At 36.1% G+C, this 12,621-nt stretch overlaps 2 protein-coding genes across 3 annotated transcripts; one reads left to right on the top strand and one right to left on the bottom strand.

Moving 5' to 3' along the window:
* Positions 1 to 140: 140 nt before the first annotated feature.
* Positions 141 to 7,878, bottom strand: si:dkey-284p5.3 (uncharacterized protein LOC557830 homolog). Of its 2 annotated transcripts, XM_024261040.2 has the most exons (4): positions 7,243 to 7,878; positions 4,379 to 4,633; positions 444 to 488; positions 141 to 372 (listed from the first exon to the last, which is right to left on the bottom strand). In XM_024261040.2, exons 1-4 carry the CDS (start codon positions 7,325 to 7,327, stop codon positions 359 to 361), a joined length of 399 nt encoding a protein of 132 aa, XP_024116808.1. In that variant the 5' UTR covers positions 7,328 to 7,878; the 3' UTR covers positions 141 to 358. The 2 variants fall into 2 exon arrangements, with proteins under 2 accessions (XP_024116808.1, XP_024116802.1); XM_024261034.2 differs by having other exon boundaries at positions 141 to 488; positions 7,243 to 7,877.
* Positions 7,879 to 8,588: 710 nt separating this feature from the next.
* rpl30 (ribosomal protein L30) lies at positions 8,589 to 11,713 on the top strand. Its single transcript, XM_024261057.2, has 5 exons — positions 8,589 to 8,675; positions 8,777 to 8,825; positions 9,220 to 9,365; positions 10,873 to 11,003; positions 11,620 to 11,713. Exons 2-5 carry the CDS (start codon positions 8,805 to 8,807, stop codon positions 11,670 to 11,672), a joined length of 351 nt encoding a protein of 116 aa, XP_024116825.1. The 5' UTR covers positions 8,589 to 8,675; positions 8,777 to 8,804; the 3' UTR covers positions 11,673 to 11,713.
* The last annotated feature ends 908 nt before the right edge of the window (positions 11,714 to 12,621 follow it).

Genomic DNA, 12,621 nt, shown 5'->3' on the forward strand with positions numbered 1-12,621 from the left:
ACCAGCTAAAACTAATAGAACTAAAATAAACTTTGGCGTTTGGCTTTTATTAAAATACAGAAAAGTCAGAAATAAATCTCAAAGGAACAGTTTACGCATTTCAGTCAATAAATAGACATTTCTATTGATAATCCAATCTCTTTTTTTTTAGATATGCTATCAAAATAAAACACGCCCACTAAGTGCAGCAGATCCATGTACAGCTTACTCCATCAGGGGGAAAAAGGCACAGCGGTGACTGAAGAGCTGCTCAACAGAGTCAGCTTCATGGCAACAAGACAGTATCTATCACACATTCATGCACAGTCATGTCATACACGCAGACAGAAGGAGCGATTCCTCAGTGGAATGCCATGCTTCACTGGCTGGAATCTGGAAACAGAAAATAAGATGTAAAAAATATCATTTTGAGGATCGTGATGTAAAAATGAAGAGCTGCTCACCTGGTGCCTCCTCTCCTTTTGTCTCTGAGTCTGTCGCAGCAGCTTCTAGAGGGAGAATCATACAGATGAGTTGTGGAGAAGTGATTATCAGTTGATCATTTAATGACTCTATTCACGGAGCTCACAACATTTTGAGAACATTTTAAGACATAGAATTTTCACTCAAATTCTTAAAGACCAATGAAAATAGTGTTTTTGACACATTCTTGTGGCATTTTTTCTAATGATGTGAGGGCATAAATAAAGAAAATTAAGCTCAATTTCTGAGTATTTGTTTATTTAAATATTTACAGTGTGGTTGCTCTGCACCCACAACTCAGAGGTGAATTTCTAATGAACTACTGCCACTCTGCAGAAACTATGTCTTGAAAAACGACCCAGATTTTTTTTTTTATTGTCTAAAAACGACATAAAGAGCACTGGGAATGCTTTAAAAATATCTAATCTAAGTGAACTTTCATATATTTGACATCTGACCTATATTTTTACAGAAGTATCTCAAACCTAGATTAATGTGGGTCAGTTCTGCAGTGATTCAACTTGGATTAAGTTGAGATTCACTCGTTTGAATCAGATCTGCAAAACTGAATCTTAAAAAGGTAAAAAGATCCTTGTATCAAGAAAGAAATTTCTATTTTCTGTATTGCAAAAAAAGTAACCTCATCAAGGAAGTTTTCTTAATGGTTTTAATTTAGTAAAACATGACTAGAATGACTAGAATTTTTTTCTGAAGTAATTCTTGGTAAACTGCTCTTACTTGTTTACCCCATTGTCAGAATTTTTACTGAAAATCTGCAAACAGAGTAAGAATTGTGACATTTCTGAGAGGCCTTAGATATCACACATTTTCAGTTGTTTGTTTCAAAAAAAGAACTTTAAAGTAATAAAGGGATCAGATGCTGATTTAGCTCTGCTTGAGCGACACTCGATCCCCTTGACTCCCTTGGCTGTTAAAAGCCGGCACCACCTGACATGGTGGAAGCCCAATGTGTCGCCGTGCTCTGGTTTCTCAATGGACTCAGATTGCACCTCAGTAAGACCACAGACAACAAAGAGTTAGCGATGAGCATGCTGTTCGCAGAACAGCGAAACACAACTGTGCTCCAGCTTGATCTGAGGATGAGTCCGGTCGGAGGCCACCGGGGTCAAAATCAGGAAGAGAGAAAGGATTTGGATTCTGTTACAGGTCAGAGGAAGTGGAGCTAAAGCTGCAAACAATGTTTTACCACATTTAAAGCATCTTACACAATGGGATGTTACGGAAAGTAATATGCATAATCAAATCAAAGTAATTTACTGAGCAAATTGGAAAGCAGAATTTGTGTATGTACTGAAGAGGAGTGGCAAGTGCACGCCATAACCAGCTAAATAAGCAGATTAGCAATGAAAACACCCCAATGTTCTTTTATATGAAGAAATGATCCAAATCGGTGTCGTTATCCAAACTTGTCTAATGACTTTACACCCAAACAGCTTTTTTTAATATATTGCTGACTGGTTGCATTTGTGTCATAGACATATAAACACTGTATGGTAAAAAATTAAATTACTGTAGTTTTATTTGCCCAATTCTTCTGAAAATAGGCGGGGCAAAATAAAGTTGAAAGCCTTTTTGGGCTTTCAACCTTTTTGGCCAATCAAAAACCATGTCCCCTAACTAAAACTGCTCATTTAAAAATTTGTCATCCACTGTTGATATGAATAATAAACAAAGCAAGAGACCCTAAAAAGTTTCTGATAAGGTAAATGGCAAATACTTATCTAGTGTGATACTACATTCTATAAAGACTGCTTTACAGTCACAGGCTCATTCACACATTCTGCTTCCAAACACCTATAGGCCTAACCACCAGGAGCAATGTGAGGTTTAATGTCTTACCCGAACTTGTAATCTTCAGATCAGAGGCTAACCACTTTACCTCTGCACTACGGCTGCCCCAAACAGAATGTATGTTTATTTTAGGTTAATCGTTGGACTTTTTTCCATGAATTGCTTCTTCTGCAACCTGCTTCCAGTGGTCTCTGAAGGAACGGCAACATTTAATCATTCCTGGTTGGCATTAAATTTGGGAATGGAATGTGTGAGCTTGGTTTGTGTGAAATAGTGTCTGTTTCTAATCTTCCTTCATTACTGTTTTGTCTGCAGCTTCAAGGACACCACAACATCAAAATGGCTTTCCTTTCTTTTTGCCTCAACGGTGTTGTTGAAGAAACTCATCTAAAAATGGAAGTGCACAATCTTTCCAAATAATTCTTCCTCACTTACCTAAAACTCCCTATAAATATCAATTATCTGAATTTTACTTTGAATTTCTCTAAATAAGCTGGGACAAGACCCAAGATTGCTGTGTCTTCTGCTTCTACTTACTGCCTTTGTTTTAACACAGTGACAGTCACTTTGCATTGGCAAAAAAGGTAAATTAGGATCTGACCTCACAGACATTTGGGTTAGTCGTCATTTGCATCACGAAGCACTAAATGAACAGATAGCAGCAAAAGGCTGGACTGGACTGTTGGTGTATGACAGATGTGCAGCACATCCTTATGCGACTTTGACCAGTATGGTCAGATAGGACCTTCAGTATGTCTGACTAAATATTAGTGGTTGCTAAATACTGTTGGTGGACTGATATAAATATCGTATTTGAATTAAAACTAAAAGTGCAAGAAACCTAATTTAAATGCTTTAGTTTTTTTTTTTGCTCATCATGAGGATGATTAATTAAATTAGACAGAATCTGAAGACAGTTTTTTATACGATGACATAATTAGGTTTAGAAACACATACCAGTGGACCCCCTGGTGTGTTCATTAAATGCTTGACTCAAGTCGTGTTGTTAGATACAGCCTAGTTACTGCCATGAGGGAAGGTCAAGAGGTAGGCGGAAGGGACAATCTGTAGCTGAGCAAAGTAAGGATTGCTCAGGTTACCGCTTGTCAGTGGAAAAAAACCTTACTGAGGATGTTGACCAGCTTTACCACTAAGGTCTGAACCCTGCAGATACAAGGATGGCCTCCACATCCTTATCTGCATTTATAACCCCCATGAAGTCGGAACCGTACCTGTCACGATCGTTTGTCTTTGTAGATTTGCATTCTGGGAGTAATTTGCGTTGAAAATATTGTGCATAATTAAGATGAGGCCTTTAAAGCCAAAAAACAGTTTTTATTTCCAGGGAACTTACTGGACAGCATGAAATTGATGATTTTTTTAAATAAAAATTGAACAAAAAGTTTCCTGATTTTTACAGTTTAAGGGCTAAAGCACAAAAAATATATTGACTGATTTTTGAGTGAAATGTATTACCCCTTTAAAGCCCACAACCGCAAAAAACTTACAGAAAATTAACTTTTTTTTAATTAAGATATTTGTTAAACTCTGTGATGAAATCCACATAAAATTGATGAAATCCACATAAAAATTGTTGCAATATATTTTTATGATACTTTGGGTAATTTAGTAAGTTTTTGTTCACGACAATGTCAGTTTAAAGTGCTATATTGACATAATTTTAAGAAAAAAGGGACCTTATCTACCCATAGTCTGAAATTTGACACAGATTTTTAACATGGTTTAACTGTACAGTAAAGAACTATTTATTGACAATTTTTGCATTTTTATTTACAGCAAGTGGTTATTTAAAAAAATCATTAACAATATTTAAACTATTCTTACTATAAAGATTTAAAAATTATCTGAACGTTTTCCCGCCAAAAGTGTTTTTGAGATTTCATGGAGGCCGCCATTTTGAACTGAGCAGAAAGAGCCCTTCTAGTGCCCCTAGTGGAATGATGATGAACTACAGGGAAGAGAACATGGACTAAGTTATATAGAATGGCTTTTTAAGAGAAGTTTGGATCATGCTAATGAGATAGGGGTCTCAGAAATACGTGTAACAAATATGGAATGATTATTTAGGGTTAACCGAGCCCACCTTGCTCAGGAGCTGGAGCCTCTGGGGAGCTTGCTGCTGGTGCTTCTGCTGGGGCTTCTGCTGGGGGTTCGGCTGGTGGACTATCTGCTGAAGGCTGAGAATCCTCTCCTGCTGGTGGGGTTGCTTGACTGCTGTCCGCAGATGTGGCTATTACAGCAGGTTCGCCGTCCGGCTTCGTACCACCACCTTCTGTGGGCGTCTGGTCTGGGAGAGTTTCAGTGTCTTCAGCTACTTTTCCATTCTCGTTGGCTGCTCCTTTTGGGAAGAAATTTGTGATACAATTTAAACAGAAAATCACTTTTATAAGAAAAGAACTACATTTGTATTTGCTAAAATACTAAAAATATTACGTATGCATGAAAAAGTAAAAACATCTGTCTTTTATCCACTTTGAAGTTTGAAAAAAGACTGAATCAATAGTAGAATATCTAGATGGCTATATACTCCTTGACTAGTGCCCTGCATTTTAAGAGCAATTTGGGCACCATGCTAAGTATTTTTTTAATGGCAAATATGACATCACAGGTTTCCCGAAGAAAAAAGCAATAAATACTTCGATGTTTTATAAAAAAAGCAATTAAAATACTTTTTGACCATAAAAATTTTTCTAAAACATTTCACTGTGGCCTATTTTCAGCAATCTACTATCCAAGAAGCCAAAATCCCATAAACGTCTATTGAGAAATAAGCAAATATTACTCAGTAATTCTATTTGTCAGAATAGCCATTCTTGTTTTGATACATTTGTCTTAACATCTTCTTGCAAATCCTACATTTTATTTCATTTTATTTTTTCTGTATTACAAGTTATTCAAGGTATAAACTGACCAATCAGATGCCTCAGTAAAAGCATGTGGTACTACTGCCCCCCCACCTCAAACGTTTGGTTGACAGGTGTTTACTTGGAAAAACTTTACTCCAGATTGGCGATAGCCAGTTGCCATAGAAACGTTGACTCAGACCGACTCGGACCAATCACTGTCGTCTGGCTCCAACATGGCGACGCCCGTATCTTGGAAAATAGCAACTAAATTGATTTCATTTCGCTGGAGCTGGAAATAAGGTATTTTCTATGGGTGACTTCACACCTGCTCTCTCCAGTTCTTTTATACAGTCAACACACCCCAAGTCTTCAGATGCTAATAATAAAAACCTCTTAAAATGTTTATAATAACAAAAAAAAGACTTTGTAGATTCAGACAACTCTACAAAATGGTGAACGCATTATGTTGTGCACTAAATAGTGAGTAATGATAACATTCGTCCAAAACCCTTGTTATATTTTATTCTCTGTAAAAGCATTCTTTAGTTTCAATTGTTTTCTATATCAAATGTTTTGTTTTAGATGTCCCGTTTGACCAGCACACATTTTAAATCATGGCAACACAGGTGACTACACAAGTAAAACCGATGCGTGAGAAATAAACACTTTAGTTACGTTTGATGCTTGATTGTTTACAATGTTTTTACTGCCAACTTTAAAGGAGATTTGCATGCCTGACTTCATCTTAAACTAGCAGGAAGAGTTTTCTCACGGTTCATTCCCAATAGCTTATGACATGAATTTCAAAATGGATTTATAAAGAAAAATATATGTATTCTAAGTTAAAGTAAATTTGGATATTTAAATCTTATATAGGAAGTAAAGCATGCAAAGAACACTCACACTTGTTGACCCAATTCCACTATTACCTCCATGAATTATGTTTTGTTGCTAAGATTTTTATTCAAAAAGTTAAATAATAACATGTTTTAAAAAAGCTGTTTTTAGCAAACATTAACCTTCTGCTCATAGTTCACAGCCCTGTGAGCACGTTGCTGTGTTTCTAGTTTCATCTTACCTCGCTTCCTTGTAGACTTTTTTGGGGGAAACTATTTGCATTGAAGTATATTTGCATGGATTTCAAAAGTTTGAGCTTTAAAGTTTTTTTTTTTTAAAAAAAGAAGTGTTCAAATAGTATTTTTTTTAAATAGGCTTCAGTGAAGTTGATGTTTGGGAAATTGAGTGTGCCAAATGAATTCTGAAGTGACTGAACTTTAGGTTAATAAGTGTCTCTTGAAGGGGACACAATCTAGGGAAGTACATAGCACAAAAAAAGCAAAACATCCTGACAAATATCTACTTGACCTCTAAGACAGTGATACCAGTGCGACAGGAATGCTGCTCAGTGTCATTCAGCTGATAAAGTCGATGTGTAAAAATTTAATTCATTTGGTCACTTTTTGTGGAAATATCACACATAATTTGCTATTTCTTCTACTTTTCTGCAAAATATCAAATTAAAGAAAAAAGGTAGAACTTTTCTGCGAAACAAGCACTACGTCTTACCAACTGCAGGTCATCTCTGACCCCACTACAACAGAAAAAGTGTTCAAAGCAGCCTCTCAGTTTCCACCTGAAACTGAAGACTGACACCAAAGCTGCTCCGGTGTCCCACTTGGGGAAGGACACAGCCAGGAACTGCGGTTAAATAATGACAGTAAACTTTCTAATCCTGTGGAAATGCTGATTGAAAGAAAATATCCCAACTAATGAACTGGGGAATACAATAACAAGTCTCCCAATTATCCTTATCTGAGTGCGATAATTGCAGCCATGCTGGAGAGACAATACGGCTCCCAAAAGGGGGACTTTCAACAGGAGTTGATGGAGGCTATTAATAGCATTTCTTAAACTTTAAGCAGTATCTATTATTTAATAAAAGGGTGGTTTTATATACGTGTATATATATAGATAATTTCACAGTGTTTTGTACATTCAATTGAAAGTGTTTTTAATGAACTATAGCATAACTGTAACACTGCTATAAATAAAGTATTTAAAAAAATCTATGTATTTCGTCTTTTAATGAAAAAAGACTCACCAGTAGTGCTGGCACCGTTACTTTCTTCTGGTTTTGGTAGAGTTGTATCAACCGCTGTAGTTTGAGAGCTGGTGGAGCATCCCATCCTGCCTGATACCGCAGAGGAGTGCCGGAGCCCGCAGAGAGACGCTGCCTCTCACTGCGCTGATGACGTCACGCACGCGCGTGTCTGTAAGCAAGGAAGTCATTGACCATTCTGTTGTTGTAGATCCGACTTTTTGAGCGGTTGGAGTTTTTTTTTTTTTTCTGTCCGATGCACATGAATCGCTTGACTCAGAAAGAAATGTCAACTTGTTGGGGAGGATAAAAAAAGAAAAAAAAAAACATTTTTTTTTACATGTGTTGCATTTATCAAACTATTGTCTATTTTTGTGTTTTACATAATAATAATAACAACAATTTTAAATGCCCAATACATTTTATTTTAAACAAATGTGTTTTACAATAAATCTTACCCTTAGTGTAAATATATCAAGTATACTGGAGACCATTCACATGTAGGAAGTAAACTAACTGAATGTTTCTTCAGACTAATAGATAGTATACTATAAACATAGTAGGCCTATGCAATACTTTGCTTCAAGTATACTGCTTCATTTTTAGCCTTGACTAATTATGCTTACATAAATAATCTACCGGTACTTTTTGCTAAGTGTACTGTACTGTAAGTGTACTTACATGCTGTTTTATATATAGTTTACTTTTAATATAATATCTATATATTGTGAACTTAAAATGTTCCTATTTAATCTGGAAAAGTATTCAGTTTCATCATCATCATCTTTCATCAGTTTGTATACTTACTATACAAGGTCTACTTATACAAATACCCAGTATACATAATAAAATAAACATCCCTACTACTTTTTGCTTAGGGAAACACAGGTGCTCCAATCATAACAAACTCTCTCCCTTTTTTTCTGAAGAGTAAATATCAGCAAAAGTCCTACATAACTTTAAAAAGAATAAGATGTTTCATTTAAAATGTCTTTGATTGGGCTTTTCCCACCAAATAACTTATTTTGTTTTTTAAAGAATTTACTTTCTACAAATATCTCTCCCCCTTTTATGTCCAAGTATATGCAATTTTTTCCATTAACAAATACTTTAAATTTACACTATTTATAAGTAAGATTGTTGACTTTGAAGATTACTGTATTTAGAGATTAATTATTTTATAGTTTCTTTTAACAGCATGTTTACAAATGATTTCATCTTAGTATAAATATAATTGTATTAATCATTTAAAATAAAAGCAACAAAAAACTTTGTTCAAAGAGCTCTTGTTGAATGGTAAATAATTTAAAACACTGCTCAAACTTAAGAAAATACACCCTGCGTTGTAGCGAATTGCGCATGCTCACAGACTGATTTCGCCGCAAAGCACCATGGGACTTCCTTTCGCTACGGGGCCATATTGGAGTTAACTTAACGTAAGTCGAGCTCTGGATTTTTCATTAAAACTTCAGATTTCCTGGACATTTCTTCGCAGTTTTGAGCTTATTTGGTTTTCTTAACCCTCCTGTACCCGCAGGTTGACTGGTCCTGACTAAACCGCAAACATGGTGGCCGCAAAGAAGACGGTAAGTGGAAGTGGCTCGGGCCGGAGCGCACACGCTGTAGCGGGCTATGCGGCTTCACGTGGAGCCGTGTGTCTTTTAAGGCCTACTAGTTAGCATCGTAGCTTCCTATCTAAAAACGTATTTATTTTAGATGATAGAAGATTTATGACAAAGTGTTAGCATAAATTGTTACATTATATGCAATATTCAATTATAACTAGGCGACTATGTTACTAGTGCATGCTTATTCAATGAGAAACATTTGGCTAAATTAGCTTAAAATCTCAATGTTGAAACAAGTATTCCAGATTTATTAACGCGTAGTTGGCTCTTTATATTTGTGATGGGGGGGCTTCTGTTGTTTTTCCAAAGTTGTCTCATCAATCACTGAATGTTTAACTTTGTGATCATTTAGAAAAAGTCCATGGAGTCCATCAACTCTCGCCTCCAGCTGGTGATGAAGAGTGGAAAGTACGTCCTGGGTTACAAACAGTCCCAGAAGATGATCCGTCAGGGAAAAGCTAAGCTGGTTATCCTGGCCAACAACTGCCCTGCACTCAGGTACCCACAGATAACAAGCACTATTGATATTATTAATGTAATCCTTATTCTGCACATCTATGAAGAACACAAACTCGGCTAAATTTGCAGCGTGATTAGGGAATTATTTGTAGGCCTGTTTAGCTGCACACCTAAAATATGGAACAAAAACACTGGAGGAAATTCTTAGGTACTTGTTGCCAGATTTAATCAACATGTAACCACCCAAAAAATCCACAAAGTTTGAGTTTTACGCTATATAGAATGTGAAAAATATGTATTTAAAATGTTATAGCTAAATTGTGGGTTTTAGGTAGACTATAATATATTTATTTCAATTTTTTAATTACAAAAAATACATTAATATCGATATTGGTCTCCCCTACTTGTTACACAATACGTGTAACACAGTCCAATATGTACATTTAAGCCTATATAAGACAAAAGTATGAAAAAAAAGTTGCATGCTTACTCATTGTACGAAGACAAAGACATAGAAGTGTTGTGAATATAATTCAAATTCATGGTGGAATTGGGGTTTGTTTACCAGTACTTCCTATATAAATGGCGAGTTATCATGTGAACCTACGGGAGTTCTGAGTTTCTCGAGGTCGGCGGCAGAGTCTGTGGCTGCAGCCATCCAATGTGAGTCATCTGCCGTAGCTAGACCGCTCCGGCGTTCGCACCGTAGCCAGACCAGATGCAGCAAGCTCGGGGTTACCCTTCCTGTGGGTCGAGGGGTCAAGAAAAGGTTCAGCATTGGCTTAATGTGTTTAGAAAATTAAGTACAAATAGTTACTTTTTTAATTCTAGCTTTATAGTTGGTACCTGTGCCTCATAAACTAATCAACCTGGACTCCTCCCCTTTTGTATCTTTACTTCCATTACAATCAAGCCAAAGGACAATTTGTTCTTTTTTAACACAAACATTTTGTATTTGAAAGTATAACTATAATCCTAAGGGTAAAATATATATCTAAGAACATATTTAAAAATTAATTTTATTTTGGTTGAAGCCGTAAACATGTGGAATAAATGTGCAGAATAACTTCAAAACATAAATTTAGGTGCGAAAATGTAGTTTTTATTTTGTATGTGAAACATTTTCTGAGGGAAAAAAGGATAACCTTCACTAAAATCTGTCTCTAAGAAATATTTAGTTTTGACCAAAGCTATTTAGGTGGACAGAAATATAATTAAAGTTGGTGTAATGGGTCAGACCTTCAGCCTATTCCTTTTTTAGTGGACCAGCAAGGAGTGAATATGTCCAACTTTATTTTTATACTTGACATTGTTCGTGATTTAGTGATATATGCAGACTGTGTTGCTGAAATGAATCAAATTAATCTAAGAATATATTTGTACAAACACCATTCAGTCTTTTTATTTGACACATTTAATCATACAGTTATTTCATGTGAATAAAAAAGCAAACCTTTATTTATTTTGACCGTGTATTTTACTGTTTTCCTAAATCTGCTGCCTGTAGCTTTGATTTCTATCTTTATTTTGTCTCTTCCCTGATTAGAAAATCTGAGATTGAGTACTACGCCATGCTGGCCAAGACTGGTGTCCACCACTACAGTGGAAACAACATTGAGCTTGGCACAGCCTGCGGCAAGTACTACAGGGTGTGCACACTGGCGATTATTGACCCCGGTGAGTACCCACGTCATCTCTACTCCTCGTGCAGATCAAATGTCTGTCAAGCTCATTCAGAATTTATAGAAACTTTGGCTTGAAGTTTTGGCTCCATAATGAACTCATAGTCAGGACCATGAGGCATTTGGAGGTTCTTGTCATTAAACATAAGGCTAAAAGTGATAAAAGTCTTGCATCTGTCTTGTTTGAAGTGTTTTTTTAAAGTTATGATTGTGTAAGTTGGTGTGCTTAATTATGATCCATCTTTGTTTATCTATGTCCAGATTTGACTATGATCCACGTTACCTGATCATGTGCCATTATATAATCAAAACAATCTCAGCCCAGCACAAAGAAAACATGTTTGACATTACATAAAAACAATTACTGTATTTAAAACTTTGACGTATGTTTGGTCTGCAAATTTTTGCGCCTGATGGACCTGCTGGTTTACGTGGTCCAGTCCAGGACTAGTGGTTTGCTAGAGTGAAACCGGTTAGAGCACGACTTTAAACCGTCTTCTAGACAGTTTATGATGCTCTGCTGGCAACATTTCTCTTCATTTTTCTAACTGTAACCAGTGCAAATGTGTATGTATCCTCACATTGTACTGACAGGTGTTCTCTTTGTTCAGGTGATTCTGACATCATCAGGAGCATGCCCGATCAGCAGCCACAGCCCCAGTAGAGCTGTTCCCCACAATGTTAATAAAAAAAAGTAAAAAAGAACACCTTTGTCCTTTCCTTTTTAACTTTTTTTTAGTTGCTGTGTTCCTTTCTCTCATGTCAGAGCTGCAATTTTACTCTTTAATAAATGTAATGGAGGAAGACATCTGGATTTGCACCTTCAGTCTGAAACATCAGGAGGTGATGGATGGATTTGCTTTCAATATTATGCAACAGCTCAGCTATGGAGTTTCTCTTGTATTAATAGTTACATAAAGCTGAGGGGTGAGCCACAGCTGTGTTAACCGCAGCTTGTTTAAAGCCTGTAAACACGCCGTCAGAGGCATCGAGAGCTTTAAAAGGAGATGACTTATTACATTTTCAGTTCTAAAATATAAGAGTTTTAACTGGGTAATCCCATTTGGGATTAAACAAAAAAGAGTTTTGGCTCTCAATTTTCCTTAGTGGTTGTTGTTACAGGAATATTACACTGTTGGTATCTGATTTTTATTATAGACTGATGTCTTGTTTCCTGTTTTAATGGTAAAAGGTGGCAGAACAGCCATGTCAGTCATTTTTCCGGCAGGTGGAGCTGAAGGACTCTACAAAAATGTTCTCAGAAGAGACTGTTAATGACTAAAAATATTCATACTTAAATGTGTTTCTTAAGAAATGCCTCACAAACTCTCCTATCTGGATGTTTTAGGTTTAAAATCAGCTCTTTGAAGCCTGAAAGCCGTCAGGCTTCAATTCTCCATCAATCGTGGGTCACTTTTGTTTTTCTTTCAGATTAACCAAATGTTTTTTTTTAAATAATCTGATTAAATTAAATCATGTGAACACTTCCATGTGCAGGAAAATCCTCCTTGCATGTTGGAGCAAGGATGTGATCAGACCCACACATTATAATTCCTATTCCTTTGATTTAAATGTTTCAGTTTGGGGATTAAATGTCACACACATATTGTATA

Source organism: Oryzias melastigma, linkage group LG11, assembly GCF_002922805.2.
Source record: "Oryzias melastigma strain HK-1 linkage group LG11, ASM292280v2, whole genome shotgun sequence".
Lineage (NCBI taxonomy): Eukaryota > Metazoa > Chordata > Actinopteri > Beloniformes > Adrianichthyidae > Oryzias > Oryzias melastigma.

Coding starts and splice junctions, on each gene's coding strand:
- si:dkey-284p5.3 (XM_024261034.2), bottom strand. CDS start 7,327: ATGGGATGCTCCACCAGCTCTCAAACTACAGCGGTTGATACAACTCTA. Junction 4,634..7,242: donor TAACGGTGCCAGCACTACTG/GTGAGTCTTTTT, acceptor TCTTCCCAAAAG/GAGCAGCCAACGAGAATGGA. Junction 489..4,378: donor GGCTCCAGCTCCTGAGCAAG/GTGGGCTCGGTT, acceptor TTCTCCCTCTAG/AAGCTGCTGCGACAGACTCA.
- rpl30 (XM_024261057.2), top strand. CDS start 8,805: ATGGTGGCCGCAAAGAAGACG. Junction 9,366..10,872: donor AACAACTGCCCTGCACTCAG/GTACCCACAGAT, acceptor TTCCCTGATTAG/AAAATCTGAGATTGAGTACT. Junction 11,004..11,619: donor ACTGGCGATTATTGACCCCG/GTGAGTACCCAC, acceptor CTCTTTGTTCAG/GTGATTCTGACATCATCAGG.